Raw genomic sequence first — 16,253 nt, forward strand, 5'->3', positions numbered from 1 at the left:
TCTAGAATGCTGCATAGCAGGGCCATTTAAAGGGCCATGTGCAACAGCAGCAGCAGGTTAACAGCCTGCAGGTGATGTGCACCAGCAACACCTGCCCAGGGAACACAAACACAGTGAGTGCAGCTCCTCTAGGGTTTGCCCCAGCTCATTCAGGGGCAGGTGCAGCAGTGCCTGCCATGTCAGCAGCTGCTATTAACTGCTGTGCTGCTTTGGGCATCCATTACAGACAGGATAAACAGAGTGCCCCTGGCGTTTGAGGTGTGTACAGTACGACTGAGGCTGCACAGACACCAAGGTTCTGGGTTATGTTCACAGCCCATGTGCTCCTTGGAGACTGTTTCTGTCTTGCTTGCAGTCACTGCATGTGTAACTCCACTGAAATTATTGGAGCTTTCCTAGTGCAACAGGATAAGCAGGTCTGAGAGAATTCCACTGCTAATTACTGAAGTCTGCTTAGTTTCTTTCTCACCTATTTTAGCAAAGGACTTGCAGAAGAAACCTTTCCTGGTTGTCTTAAAGCATCAGTTGCTTCTATCTTTAACATAGGCCTTTACCTATTTGTACATCAGGAAGGCTAACTTCATAAAAGCTTATTCAAACCAATATTTGAATATCTGGATTTTCAGAAATGCCATAACTGTAGCACAGCTTGGTCACATTAGCTATAATTTTATTATTAAAATGTAACCAAAAGACACCTCATCTTAATTTTCCTGTTTCTATGAAAACCGACATAATTTTTAGGTTATGTGACAGCATTTTCTAGGTAGCATGGAATAACTTCCAGCAAGTTTAGAGAAAATGGATGGGTAGTTTTGTAATCCCTAATGCACTGCTCACAGTTAAACAGATACTGGCAAACCAGCTAGTCATATTTCTACAACTTGTTTTTGTTACAACCATGCAGAATTAAAAGGTTCAGCATCCAGGATGTCTTAAGTTTGGCATTTGCTTCTTTAGTATAGGCTTTTCTTTTTGCTGTAACCTTGGATTCGTATCACTATAGTTTTCCCCTTACCATCTTAGGTGGCCTTCAAGCTCTTTTCCCTCTTAAAGACTTGTGACTACCTGAAGCATCTGGCTCTGTTTTCTGTTTTGTAGGAAGTGCTGTGATCTCAGTGACCCTTTTGCTGTGCTGTCAACACATTCCCAGTTCTTTTCCTCCTGTCTTTGCAGCACATGAATACAGCTCCCATGCACTGTTCACACCAACTCAATCTCCTGCATCACAGCAGTTCAGTAACCCTTACCCTTTACCTGATCCTCTGGGCAGCTCTCTGCAGCTGTGACTGTCTTATCTTCCTCCTGCTATATTCTGCTCTTTAGGCTACTGACTTACTCCCTTTACACTTTAGAACTTTTCCATGAGCCTTAATTTGATGCCAAAACCTATTTTTTCCCTTCCTGTATCATTTTAGCCTTGCATTATTCTCCAGTTTTCACTGCTATTCAAGAATACTCCTATGAATTTCTTATTCCATTTTCTTTCCCTGTTACTCTATTCAGCTCTTCAAAGCATTTCTCTCTCACTTGCTAGAGAACAATGCCCCACTCAAACTACACTTCTATTCTTAAAGTATTCTACAGTATTTCAGAAATAGGCCACTGAAAAGCCACTACACTTAGAATAAATATCTGGAACATTATCTCAAGCAATCAGAGCAGTCTGCCTACCCTTGCTTCTCCCAGCAGTGAAACATCATGACTTTGAAAAGCCTCAGATTGTCCTTAGTAAATGCTGTCTGTTTGATCAGTTGCAGAGCTTTAATATATGATGATAATTAGATGTCTTTTTTTAGTGCCTAAATCTTCTATTATATTTCCAAAGACAAAGAATTAAAATAAAAGGGTAGTAACTCTTTGTGCAGTGGTTTAGGCCAGCAGTACTGAAATACTGGTCTGTAACCTACAGAAAGTGCAGTGGGATCAGGCATCATGTCAGAAAACTCACAGGGATCCTTTGGTCTTAGTTAGATATGCTAAACATTCTTCTTTTTTGGCAGTTCCTCCCCTCTCCACCTTCTTACCCCTCATCTGAAATTATACCTTGCAGCTGCCAATGGCAGTTGAGAACTTCAAGTATGTTGCAGAGTTTAGCCCATTTTTCTCAGCTGGAGCCTGAAATTGCTTATGTCACAGATTATTATGACTTCAGTGCCAGAAATAGCAAGAAGGAGCAAGATCTTTAGTAATACAAATAGAGAGAAGCAAATTTACATGTATAAAAAATACACATAGAATCTAGATATTGAAAGAAGTGCTTCCCATTTTCTGTAATGAAATCAATTCCTTAAGAGAACTTAGCAGAATAAGTGCAAAATACATAATAAATGAAGATTAGTTTAATTTCAACCTACCTATTTTTGGCTGAATATTAATTACTAAGCCATTAATTTTATTTATTTTTACTAAAATATCATACCATTTTACCATGGTAAAATACCATATTTGTTTTAATCCTTTCTTCAGAAGAGGTTTTCAGAAGCTCAACACATAAAATAAGCATAGTAGAGAAGACTTCTAGGTAGGTCTCTCCAAGAGGGGGTTATTCACCAAGCATGTAGCATGTTCTGGCATGAATTATTACACTGCATAAACCACTTCTGCAGTCTGAGCTGTACTGTGCCTCAGTGAATTCTCATTTCCTTGATCTCTTTAGCTGACACTGCTATTTTCAACAAAGGAAGCCAGGAAGTTACCTGAAACAGGGAAAAGAAAGCATGACTGCTGTGTGTGAACCAGGGGGATGACAGTTAACACTAAAGAAGTAGGCTTAATTAATTAAATCTGTCAGTGATGAGTATACTAAATTTAATTTATAAAAGCACTATGGATCAGAATGTAAACTTAATGCCCAACATGCTTAAACCCCTTTGTTCCAGAAATACAAGGTGAGAGGAAATTCTGTAAGAAAGCTTGCTGTGAAGCAAATATAACCTTTGAATTGAGTCATAACAAGTTCTCTACCAGAAGAAGCCTTTTGTGCTTTTCATTGTAGATGACAAGCTACCATCTAATCAAATACAACTTGGTTTCCCAGGTGTGTTGAGAATTACACAGGAGCTCGTTGTGAAGAAGTTTTGCTGCCCAGCATCAAATCCCAAACAAAAGGTGACCTGTTTGCAGCTTTCTTGGCTTCCCTTCTTCTTCTAGGAGTTCTTGTAATTGGAGCATTCTACTTCTTTTGCAGGTAAAAGTGATTCATAAGGCTGAAGCTATTCAATCAAGTAGAAATTTCTTCTGGTAATCATGTACTAATTATTTGAATGTAAAGTATGTAATGAATTATCCATAAGGTTGTATGGTTATTCAGCATAATGAATGGGGATGTCTCAACTTGTTGCTTGTTGCCAACTCCTGGCTTGAAGTTTTCTCATTTCTAAGCTCTTACAGCTGCTTTGTAAAAAACATCCATAGTACACCCCTGTCTGAGATTCTGCAGTCCATCTAGAGTTAGTGCTAACATTTTAAAACATTAGTCCAAAGATAGAGAAGTAGAGGTAAATTAACAAAGTGCTTGGGGATCAGAAACTGCTCCTACTGAATTGGTAACTGAAGCAGCTGGTGCCACTAGCTCCTAATTCTTCTACCAGTCCCAGGCTAAAAAGGAAAACTAAGGAAAGAATGAAATTGAAGAATACTTCCAGGTAGATGTTTACTAGCATTTAGGACAACTCAGAGAGCTTACTCATTTGTCCAGGATGATCCAGGTTTGAGTAGAAGGCAAACATCAGTGCTAGACAGGAAGTGCTGCAGGGTTGGTTTTAGTAGCATTTTAGGCATATTAGGACTTGGAATGAAAACACAAAGATTTACTGGGATTGAGGCAACTGTTATATGCTGTACACATATCACTACACTTAAAGCAAACCCAAACAAACTTATCATCTTCACTTGCAATGCCCTCTCTATTTTGCACCTGTGCAATGCACCTGTGTCCCCTCTTTATTTTTAGAGTACAGCACTTTTTGTAAGAACTCATTTTGCCATACACCAATAATATGTGTTTGTGCATCTCTGTGTCTCTCTATAAGGCAATTTATAGCCCCTGTAATTCTTTACCATCACAGACTTGCACAATATTTTCTTTGCTCCTATACTGCATTTCTCCTAGGTTATGATAACCAAAGGTTCTTGCAATTCTGTTCTTTGTGCTCCCATGGTCACATTGCCAAATCAACTTTTCTGATCTGTGCCTTTCAATGAGCGACCTTTGGAATAGCTGGTCTGGTTTTACCTCAGCTGCTGTCATGGAAACCCACTGAATGCCAGCTTCTCCCACAGCTGAATGCATTTAGAAGAGATAGAGAGCATTTGATAAAACAGTTGGTACAAAAAAATCCCTTGTTGTAAAGGATACCCCCCACAATAGCAATTTTAATTAAATTAATTTTGCTTAGCCATGGAATGCCACAGCAGTTGTTTGCTAAAAACATTTGCAAATTACTATAAACTTATTAGAACAAAATACAGCTTAAACTAACTTAAGAAAAATTCATTCAAGTCTCATAGAGATACAGACAGTATTTCTTTAGAAGTAAAATTGTCTCTGAGAAAAGGAAAAGTCTTCAGAGAGTAATGTGTTAAAGATCCCTTTTCTTTCACATACAGTAAAATTGGGGGAAAGCTGGAGACAATCTATTGTGTTTTATGGTCCAAGTACAGAAGCTTAGAGTGACAGCAATGACAGGTCTGTGAAAATTCTGTTATTAGATAGTTAGAACATCAACTTCTCTTTACTCACACTTTACCTGACTGGCAGAACAAGTAGTAGTGCCTCTTTATTAGCAAAATAAAAAGGGCAACAACTCAGTTATAACATAGTTGTCCTTGAACCCCATCTTACACACCAGACTAATTTGGGAAATCTCATAAAACCATTATGAACTTCTTTAGTACAGGTAAAAGAACCTAACTGGCTAAAATTGTCTTACCTTTACACCTCAGAGCTGATGTAGGATGGTCACCTGCAAGAGAACTCATCTATAAATGAAACACTTTACTAAGTCCTTATCTCTTGGCTGAAGTGACCAACACATGATGAGTCTCAAGTGGATACTTTAATCTACTCCCCTCTTTTCAGCTGAGTGAATGAGTATCATTGCTAAGAGCTGCCATTAATCTCCATTTTTTTCTCAAACTTCATCTATCACCTCTGTCTTAGGAGAGGGTGGAGCTAGGGCTTGTAAGGGTTAGCTGAGATTTTGCATCATCTTTCACTTGGCCTCCTGACAGGATATGTTAAGTTTAAAATGTTAACAGACATATTGTGCTAAAGTTTCCACCGCTCCACTTTATTAACAAAGACTTTTGATCCACAATGAGAGAGCAGAAAGCCTTTCCCTGATCCTGTGTTAGTGAGCATTTCCATGGCTCTTTCAGCAGAGGGTTCTAGTGGGGTTTTAGTATAAACAGTAATGTAATCTGGAGGGGTGCAGAAGAGGAGATACTAATTGAAGTTCAGGACAAGGAAACTGAATTCCTAAAATTATACATCAAATCATTTGGAATATTGAACTCAGTGCTCTGTTTTCTCTATTTTCTTGTCTGTATCATTGTACCTCCCTCCTTTCCAAGTTTTCTTTCTCTCAGGCTATTTGGGGCAGATTTGAGGACCAACCATGTGCAAGTGCATTTCGTGCTCCCTAGAAACAAATCCATTCAACATACAAGGGTGGAGGTTGCACTGCTCTGCTTATAAAACTAAATCATTACTTACAGTGAAAGTAATCCATAAAAGAGTAGGGCTGCACATGAAAGCTCTGGGTGAACAGTGGGAAATAATTCTCCTTTTGCATTTAACTGAGTCATCACATTTTTATCAGCTGATGATTTATTTTTTCCAGTCTGCAGAGCACATGGAGGCAGGGCAAACACAGATCTAGCTGCTCTCCATCTTGAAACAACCCCCCACCCTCTCCAACAAGCAGTGCTGATAAAGCCTCCTGTCCTTCTGACATGGGCAAAACAGGGAAGTGTACAAACCCCCTGCTATTATTACACTGCTGCTGAGGAACAAATGGCATATTCTGCTTCCAGCAATTCACCTATCACACCACGTCCATCTGCTCTTCTTCCTCCACAAACATATTTTGCCAGGGTTACTGGAAGAAGAATAAGAAAGGTGATGAGAAGAGATGCCACATAAGCCAGCTTTTCTTTAAAAGCAATAGATAAGCCTAAATGCCACACATATAGCTCAGAGGAATAGAGCAAACCCTAGGAAAAACCAAAATAAATCTGCAATTAATTTCTATATTTCACTGTGAGTGCATGCTAAAGTGCCAAATGACCTGTAAAGTAAGTGTAATATTGATGAACAAGAACTCAGCCAGCCAAAACAACAGGGTCTAGGAATGAAGCCATTTAAGCTGTCCAAGACAACAGACTTTGTGGAGGAGTTACATCACCACAGGACACAAACTGGACACAACAGAGAATAGCTCATGACTCTTCTCAAGAGAGCAGGTGGCTGATTACTATTAAAGGAAAGGGAACTAGACAGCAAATGATCAGCTCCATTTACAAGATTTGCTTCTCTTCAACAAAATGTGGAAAATTTCACATAGTTTCCAAACACTAAGAGAATTGACAAATAATTCTGTGCTATTTACCAATTTTTTTAATAAAGACCTAAGAAATCAGACAAACAGTTACCTTCAGGAGAGAAGCCATGTAGTTCCAAATGCTGTACTGCCCTCTGATCTGTTCTTCTCCCTCAAACACATGATTCTCAAAAGCAATGAGTGTTAATTACAAACTAATTGGAGAAGATCCATGACACTTTTTCCAATGGAAAAATCATTCTATTAATTTGTCTCTTCCCTGATAAATTTTTCACTCTGTGTGTATTTCTCTCTCTCTCTCTGTTGTTTCCTTTTTGTTTTTTATGGTCAGGAAAGTTTCCATTCCAAGGACAAGCTCTTCAGAGTGTGGTGCCAACCTAGTTGAAACTACAAGCAGCAATGGCTGCAACAGTGAGTACAGTTTAAAATTAAATAACTGGACTCCACAAGGCAAGTGGGGGATGAAGTTTTTGTTACTAAAAGTCACATGTTTTATTTTTCAGAAATAACAACAGCCTAAAGCATTAGAGTGGAAGAATGGTGGAGAAACAACATGCAGAGCAACCCTAAGAATCTAAATTGTAGAGGGTGACATGGTAAGCAAGATGAGAGAAGAAAGTTGACTGAAACAGGAGGCTGACGCATTGGAGAAGACATCTAAGACTTAAACAGTTGCACTTAATGGAGTTTCTATGTACTTTTAAAACTGTCAATTATACAGAAATCACTGTAATTTATGTTTGAATTCTGTGAGATTTTTTTATGCTTTTCAGCAATGCACAGCTAGATGCATGAGATAATCTTGGGTTTTACTACATGGGAAATAAAAAAAATACAATTTTTTTTCACTGCACAGAGAATATGAGATATCACAGGATTTTAGTGTGAGGTGATGTTATGAATTTTTGATAGGGGTTTTTCATTTTTTCACAGGATTTCCCCAGAGGAGCTGAAGCCTATCTTGATTCAATAGTTTCAAAATTGATATTTGTGATACATGTCCTGAATTTGGCTTGTTCCAGACACCCTTACCACATGTACGGGGAAAACCCTCACCTTTCTCCCAGCTAATACTTACTTTTATTTATTTTTTTTTTAATTGTAACAGAACATCAGCAGGAGGTACCATTGGGAGTTTATTGCCCAGGTTCCTGGCACACTATTTTAATTAGAATTAAAGGGAAATATTAAGAAAAGAGATTGGTAACGGTTAAAATTTCTTAGGCAGAGTTTGGTGTACATTTGTAATACTAAACAAGACTAACATCAATCTACCTTGATGGTTTTTAATTTTGTCTGGCTTTCTTCTGAAAATCTCACTTCTGAGGGAAATTCAAACTTTACCTTGAATATTCCAGTTGACATTTCAGATAGCAGAAATCAGGAATTTTGTTCGTCAGGTCAATTTTTGATACAAACTATTATTGAGACAGGTATCTTGGCTGAAAGAAATGCTGCCCTTCTCCAAAGATTTATTTCTTTTGTTCACATAAGCATCTGTTGATCACACTGATATATTATATACCACACTTTGGTCTCTTACAGGATTCTCTTACTCAGACAAAAAGAGGCCATCTGCCATGGTCCATGTCTTTTTTTTGCCTTCAAAACACAAAGAGAATGTCTGGTTAGTCAGAGGCATAGAAAATGTGAACTGAACAGGTTTTTTTTCAACTTATTTCTAGCACACGAAGCAGAAACCAGCAAAAACTCAGACATGTTCCCATAATGGCACATTACCAAGCAGGTCATTATATGGGACTTATAAGGTTGTATTGAAGGGAAGATTAGCTGAGAAAATTCATTAATTGAAAGGAGAGAAAATTCAGAACAGAGATTTCTTATCTCCGAAAGAAACAATCTGAAGATGTATAAGAACACAGGTGTAGAGAAAATCTTTTGAGTAGTCCTGCTATTTACATTGGCCTCAACAGCTGAATACTCATTTAAGTAACTTTACCCATTTTAAAACCTCATGCTGGCTTCTTTTGAGAGACAGAAATATAAATTTTGGCACTGCAAAACTTTCTATCAATTATCTCTGCCTTTTGGTACATGCATCTGGTAAGTAAATATATTTGGGGTTCTCTCAGGAGTTGTTGTGGTTGAAGAGCAAATAACAGCATGGAGGCGAAATGAATCTGGATAGCAAAACACTTTAATCACAGATGTTGCAATTTTATCACTTAGACCATTTCCCTGTCACATGGAAGGCATGGTGTGGCCTGGGACAGACATTCCAGTGGTTCCAGCTATGTGCAGGGCTCCAGGGTATTCATCTCACACTTCTTGATGCTGGAGAGGATTCCTGGACTCTGATGCAGACCCCTCCACCTTCCACCCCCTTTTCTGCACTATGTTTATCTCTGAAGCTTCCTCAGCTGCAGGACCTGCTGAGTGTCCCTGCAGAGCACTCTGGTGCTTCTGGTTTAGCAGTGCCATTGTCTGAGCTCAGCATCATTCTCTGCCCTTGTGGCAGTCTCTATTGAGGACACGTGGCTGATCACCCTTCCACTGCTCTAACACAGCACCAGTCACCCCTCCCAGGCTGCTCAGCATGGCTGGCAGCACCAGGAATCCTAGCTGCATTACAGAAATGAAACATTTCCTTTCTGTCCAGTTAAACATGAAGGTTATGCACACACAAAGGGCCAAATGTGACATTCTGGTTATGCTAAAATAACACAGTCACCTCCCAGCAAGGGGCTTCTCTGAAAATTGAACCATACTCTACTTCCAGATATGTTTCCCTCTAAATGAAATAACTAAATGTTGTCCAAGTCACACCCACACTTACTAATCTTCCATCCACAGATGGCCACTGGGAGTTCACAGCTCACAGTATCTTCTAATTAAAAACCCCATCATCAGTACAGCCATGGGGAAGTGCTGTCTGTGCTCAACTGACACCAACAGGTAATGCTCAGGACAGATACACCCCTACTAAAGCTTGCTAGGCCAAGTTCAGGAAAAGTTGTAACTAGACATGGGAATAAAGTTGGTAACTGAAATCTTCCTTGGTACATTTAAAGCAAAACTTGTTACTTTGTTGTACAACATACAGGTATTTTCTTTTTACTACACTGAAAATGGGCCAGCTGCTTGATTTAGCATTTAGAAATCTGGTGCTATGGTGCAAAATCAAACTTTTTTTCTTGTCATTCTATTACTATGTGAAAATAAAAGGGAGGAAAGAATTTAAAAAGCAGCAAATATATTATTAGCTATACTGAGACTATGCTGAATTTACTTACTTGGTACTGCATGCCAGCTGCAGCAATCAAAACAGGTGACTGATGTAAAAGCATGGGAAAAACATGCAGGAGCACAAGTCTTACTTAAAGTCTCTATGTAAATATAATATAGCCAGATCTTGTGTGTCCCACAATTCCAAAATTAAGTGCAAAAAACTTCCTATAGAAACTCAAAGACAGATAGACATTTTTCTAAGCACTCTGGATTTAAAAGATAGCAATCACACTACAGGAGAAGAGGCAACCACTGTATTTTGAGTCACACAGTTGAGTAACTGAAATTCAGTTCAAGGTGGTGAGCCCAGCTGAAATTTTAGCTGGACATCTTTAAATAAGAGATTTTTCTCTAAGAATAGAAGGCAAGGTACTTTGACATACTTCTATCTTTATTTAACAAGTACTTTGTTACTTTTCTCTAAAGATTTTCATTTATTTTATCTAGTAAAACTTCAGTTTTGTAAATAGGACTCTGGGAAAGTTCTGCATCTCTCTAGAAATAAAATCCAGGAAATGGTAGATTTAATGCATCAGTAGTTTTTCTAGAGTGCTTTATGCATAAATAGAGCACATCAAAGTAGTTTCTTTCTACATTTGGGTTTGGGTTTGCCACTGACACTAAATTGGGAGGAGCTGTCAACTCTCTCAAGGACAGAGGCCCTGCAGAGACATTGACAAAGGGCAATCACCAACCCTATGAAATGTAACAATGGCAAGTGCTGGATTCTGCACCTGGGACAGGGCAGCCCTGGTTGTGTGCAGGGACTGGGGAGCAGGAGGGTGGAGGGCAGCTCTGGGAAGGGAGCTGGGGTCAGTGCCAAGCTGGCTCTGAGCCAGCCGTGCCCTGGCAGCCAGGAGGGCCAATCATGTCCTGGGGCATCAGCCCAGCACCGCCAGCCAGGCCAGGCTCTGGGGCAGTCTCCAGTGCTGGGGGCAGTTGGGGGCACCTCTGTATAAAAAAGACATCAAGTTTAGAGGGGGTCCAGAGGAATGCCATGAGGAAGTGAAGGATCTGGAGGGGAAGCCTTATGAGGAGTGGCTGACAACACTTGGTTTGCTCAGCCTGGAGGAGACTGAGGGGAGTCCTCATTGTGGTCATCAGTATCTCCTCACTCTCACGCCCAGTGCCAGAACTCGAGGAAGTGGCATGAAGCTGAGTCAGAGGTTTAGGTTGGATATCAGGAAAAGTTTTTCACCCAGAGTGGCTGGACACTGGAACAGGCTCCCCAGGAAAGCGGCCACAGCACCAAGCCCTGCCTGAGCTCAACAAGAGTTTGGACAACACTCTCAGGCACTGGGTGGGATTCCTGGGGTGTCCTGTTCAGGGCCAGCAGTTGGACTCAACGATCCTGATGGGTCCCTTCCAATTCAGCGTATTCTACAATTTGTAGAAACCATTTTCATTTTGGAAGAAAGAGGCTTTCTTCAAATGCAGAATTCCATCAAATATAATTTCCTGCAATTCTGATGTGTACAGGGGATTACAAAAAATGCAAGGTTTTCTCACAGATATTACAGTAAACTCTATTGCAACTACAAGACTCAGTAACATTACCAAAATGATGTTTATGTTTTGGAAGGGGCTTTGACTGCAAGATGTCCACTCTTCCAGACTTCTCAGCTCTCTGGAATGAAACAAACAGCTCACTGAAGCATTAAACCTTACTTATGCTTGGTTTGCTTTAGTTGAACCAAGGTGAATTAGAGTCATTACAGTAGTATAACCATGAAGCAGGTCATCCTTTATGTCATTACATTCTCTTAACACGAAATTCCCAGTAACTATTCGATCACATCCTATTTCCCCATGTCCGAAAAAGCCAAAGAGGGGCACATTTGGAAAAAACTTCCTGAATGCATCTGCTTCCATATTCCTTTTGGTTTTGTAATGCCGGTATCCTCTGCCAACACAGGCAAACATGAAGCCAATGGTGTTGTGCTCGGGGATGTTGGCTGCTTTGAGACGCTGCATGGCCGCCTCTGCCGTCCTCTCATCAGCCACGTCCTGGTCCAGCAGGACAGTGGCACTCTGGATCTGGGGGCCGCTGAAAGCCAACCCAACCACACCGCAGGCGTCCCCGGGCTGGGCGTGGGCACTGCAAGGCAACGGCACCGAGTTAGAGCATTCTGGGGGATCACTCCTCACCAGACTGAACTGCTGCTGCTGACCTAGCTTCAAAGCAGCTGACATTGCAGTGATTCTGATACCTACCAAAGTTAAAAAACAAACCAAAGACTTCATATTTTAGCCATGTTTTTGTGTAGCAACCTTTCACAAAGAAAAACTTCCATATCCATTTCTAGGTATTAACCATAAATTTGTTTCACTCATTCACTCAGTAGTTTGTGTGTGTCACAGCTCTGCAACTCAACTAAAACATCAGTTAAACTTAGGACAAGCAAAGGCACTGAGGATTTATACAGTAAGGCAGGGCAGCAGTCAGTAAAGGTTTTGGATTCATGTTGCTTTAAATTGGTTGGCCAGGACACACGGGGTCAAGTAGTTACATACTTAACCTTTATCTGCAGTGACTTTACTTAAGGTCAGCTCTCTTATCTGGGGCAATGGTGCAGCTGGCAAATCAGAGGCAAGGAGAACATGGATATTAGTATGGACTCCAGACCCACAGTGGGACGAGAGGAGCCATGGGCATGGCCGTGCTCCACAGGACGGAATGCCATTCCTTCAGCAGCCAGGGCAGCTCAGGTGAGCTCCTGGGGCACAGCCTTGCTGTGTGTGCAGCTCCTGCTCCATGCTGTGAGCCAAACTGAGGCACAAACACACACACACACGTTCACATCCCAGGCTCTGTCACAACAGGCACTCATTCACCTGCACTCCAGAGATGAAATGCTGACTGCCATAAACACTAAAAGGTATCTGAAGCTAAAAATCACCTTTTCATTGGGTTTCTCCTAGCTGGGTTTCCAGAATCCAAATTGTAACACAGCCATACCAAGCTTCCAGCTTTTCTGGCAACATCACAGTGTAGCAGTTGTGGCATTTTTCCCTTTAAGGAATTGTTATTTTACTATTGGTAAAGGGGATTTTCAATATAACTAGAAGGCTGTGGATCTGCAATGTTTCTCTCACGTTAAATCTTTTTCATCATTTACCTTGAAAAAAATACTTACTTCTCAGAGGTCAGTGATGTAAAGCTCTCCACTTGTCCTCCAGCCAGGATGATACTTTTCTCATTCAATGGATTGACTATTTGATGAAGAAATCGAGTAGCTCCAGTCTTCCAGGAGTTGTAGCCAAACAGAAGAACAACACGGAGATCTGGGTTATTCTTCAGACCTACAAACAAAAGCCAACACTGATCCCCTTATTTTTAAATCCTGAACTCTGAAGTTTAACCATCCTAGCTTCTCCTCAAATATTACATCACACCTCCCTCTGAACAGCTCCACTTCAAATGTAACTGAAGGAACTGGAAACTGATACTCTCCTCCTTACTCCTCCTTATATATATGGATAACTTCTCCTTACTGCTCCAGGGACTGGGAGGAGCAGAAATGCAGTCACCAGCTGCAGCCCCACAGAGGCTCCTGGAGCCAGAAGCTGCTGGTTCTACTCAGAACTCCACTGGCACCTCAGAGAGCAGCATCTCACAGAAGCCCACATAAAGGAGAGAAAAATGACATACCTGCTTCAGCAAACTTGCTTTCATCAAAGACCCTGTTCTTCACGTCTTTAGAGAAATGGAAGGTGTGAATTTTCACCCCATCAATTTTGGGAAACAACAGAGCAAACCCAGCTTCGCCCTCTTCAATTTCTTGAGGCTGATTGCTGCTTGAACCCATTGGGGTAACTACAGAGACAAAACCAAGCATCTTGTGTTCAGAGACTCTAATACATTCATTTACATGACACAGGCAGAAAGAGCAGGACAATCTATTTCTGTAACAACTTACCTAAAAAAACCTGTGATTTTTTTGTTAATGTTTTGGAAAGATGAAATGTCTAAGTCCTGCTGGCTATCAATCCCACTGAAGTCAGTTTTGACATGGATATATTTACACATATCTCCCCAAGCACATCAAATATAAAACATTAAGAAAACAAGACCAGTGCAATACAAGCCTTCCTGCCAACTTCTGCAGGCACACAGACATACTCAAGTTTTTAAGGTGTCCTATAAGCATGTGATAACAGTTTAAAGCAAAACTGGCACAAAAACTGGGAGTGTACTATTAAAATATGGTAATGACAACAATCAAATACCTTACTTATAATGTGGAAAGTGAATTTAAGGTGAGAAACTATAAAAAACCAAGTTTCTAATGATAAAAGTGAAGCATGAGAAAAAGCCTGCCACAGGAGGCTGTGAATTTTCCAGTTACTGCAGATGCCTCCTGCTAGACCATTACACACAGGTATATACCAGGATGCCCTCTACAGTTAGTCACAATATGACTGAAATGTATCCATAAATCCAAGCAACATTCAATAAGTACATTAAGGTGCCAGGGAAAGCTGCCTGCCCAATTAAATCAACCCTTTTAATTATAACTGCAATACATGAAGTAAGTTCCACAACACTTAGCAGCAACACTTAACTCCTTAAAATTGAAGCCAGTGCTGAACAATGGAGATGACACCTTCAAGCTGACCTCCCAAAACCCACCCATTTTGCTCCTACCTACAATCCCTGGGGTGACCAGTCCAAGAACCTGACATCGCTTTGGCAACAACTTTTCAAGTGCGAGAGCTGTTTCTTTACTGTTTCTTTTTCTGGCTGTTAAAATGAGAAGAGACAAACAACAACAAAAGAAAAAACCCATCAGAGAGCAGTAAAAGTGTACTCTGAGCAAATCCCACAGCCAACCCCGTCCTGTTTAACCAATGCTGCCTATCAGCGGCCGCCCTGGTAACAGCACGCTGCTCTGTGCTGCTCCCTGAGAGCACAGGGCTGCCGGCAGGCAAACACACTCAGCGTCCTCCTCAGAAGGGAAAGGAACCCATCTGTGCACATTAACAAGATTCTGTGAGCTGCTCCCTACCACAAATGCAATACCACGCAGTCATGGCTTCTGCAAAACATTTCCTGTCCACTGAAATCAAACCACAGAGAATTCCCCCTCAGCTGACTGTGCTCTGCTTACAGCCCAGTCTATCTTTAAATGGAAGTGAGTTAGGTCCAGCCTTTACCTTTCTTTTGCTCGTGACACTCCTCGTGCCCGCTGAAGGTCTCTGCATCAGCGATGTAGAGCACGGTCTGGGGCAGCACGTGCACCTTCTGCAAAGACACGGGCGGAGGAGTACACAGGACAGGACAGAGTGGAGGGAAAGTGGGGACAGAAACCGAGGAGAAACTGCTCCTGCTCCCCTGCCAGCCCACGTCGGTGCCCTCCTCCCTCACCAGGCTCCCCTCAGCCAGCACATAACCTCTCATTAGCCTCAGAAGTGCCCAGAGGAACTTCTGCCCACAGGCAGGAAGCTGACCCAAACCTCACAGAAGCAAGAACAGCTCAGCAGACTGGTCCATGACTCTACTCCTTCTTTTATCTAAACTCCTTGCATTCATGGTTGTGGGCATCTACTGTTCACCAGCGCTGATACTGGGAAACAGTATAGAGGCGCTTCTTGTCCCACTTGGTTTAACACTGATCTGCTGAGGCCTGTCTACTGAGAAAGACCCTGACATGAATCTTTGTGTAGTGAAGGCCCAGCACCAGGTTAATACTGGAAAGAAATCCTGCCAGGCAGAGAAGTCCTGCAGTGTTTACTCAGGGTCTCCAACCATAAGAGGGTTAACCTCTTAACAAGATTGCCGCGATGAACAGATGTGCCCTGAACTGCAAATCCTCGGCGTTTTGATCGGTGTATTAACACGCAACACTCGAACTGTCAAAACCGCCTACGCCTCCGAGCACGTCCCTTTTGCCGGGAGGTTGGAAGAAACTCGTTCAGCGTTTAAACGAAGGCGCCGAGCTCTCGCCCCTCAGACACCCCCTCGGCCCGAGCTCGCGCCCCCTCAGCCGCCCCTCACCTCGAGCTCGCGGGCCAGCGCGCGCACCAGCGCGTGGTTGTCGGCGGGGCCCGGCTCCAGCGCCGACACCCACGCGATTCGCTGCCGCGTCCGCAGCGTCCGCCGGGCACACTCCCTCCATAGCCGGCACACGCTGTAACACAACACGGACACACCGCGTCGGTCGCACCGCCCCCGCCAACCGGAGCCGGCCGCCGCCCACCCCACGGCCCCGGCCCCGGCCCTTACCAGGCGGCGCGCAGCAGTGCCTTGGTGGGCAGGAAGCCGAGGACACGCTCCACCACCTCGGCGAGGTTGGCGAGCACGTAGCTGCCCTTCGCCGCGGATTCCATGGCCCCGCCGCCTCCCCGGCCCCGTTGCCCTGCGTCACCCGCGCGCCTCCGCGCCTGAGGCAACTTCCGGTCAGCGCGAGCGGGCACGAGCCCGGCCAGTGGCGCCGC

General features: G+C 42.4%; 2 protein-coding genes across 4 annotated transcripts in view; one reads left to right on the forward strand and one right to left on the reverse strand.

The window, feature by feature from the left end:
• Positions 1–8,607, forward strand: part of NRG4 (neuregulin 4) — a 48,300-nt gene extending 39,693 nt beyond the window's left edge. For 2 of the 3 annotated variants that reach the window (XM_064722404.1, XM_064722403.1), the window contains exons 5-7: positions 3,041–3,190; positions 6,898–6,977; positions 7,070–7,301. In XM_064722404.1, coding sequence (XP_064578474.1) covers positions 3,041–3,190; positions 6,898–6,977; positions 7,070–7,086 — 247 coding nt within the window. In that variant the 3' untranslated portion in view covers positions 7,087–7,301. Of the gene's footprint in view, positions 1–3,040; positions 3,191–6,897; positions 6,978–7,069; positions 7,302–7,499 lie in introns of those variants that run through there. The other variant, XR_010441602.1, reaches the window with a different exon arrangement.
• Positions 8,608–8,706: 99 nt separating this feature from the next.
• On the reverse strand, positions 8,707–16,192 carry FBXO22 (F-box protein 22). The gene is made up of 7 exons (XM_064722401.1): positions 16,042–16,192; positions 15,814–15,946; positions 14,973–15,060; positions 14,464–14,559; positions 13,468–13,632; positions 12,953–13,118; positions 8,707–11,913 (listed from the first exon to the last, which is right to left on the reverse strand). Exons 1-7 carry the CDS (start codon positions 16,143–16,145, stop codon positions 11,484–11,486), a joined length of 1,182 nt encoding a protein of 393 aa, XP_064578471.1. The 5' UTR covers positions 16,146–16,192; the 3' UTR covers positions 8,707–11,483.
• Between the last annotated feature and the right edge of the window lie 61 nt (positions 16,193–16,253).

The sequence above is a fragment of the Zonotrichia leucophrys genome, chromosome 10, assembly GCF_028769735.1.
Source record: "Zonotrichia leucophrys gambelii isolate GWCS_2022_RI chromosome 10, RI_Zleu_2.0, whole genome shotgun sequence".
Classification (NCBI taxonomy): Eukaryota; Metazoa; Chordata; class Aves; order Passeriformes; family Passerellidae; genus Zonotrichia; species Zonotrichia leucophrys.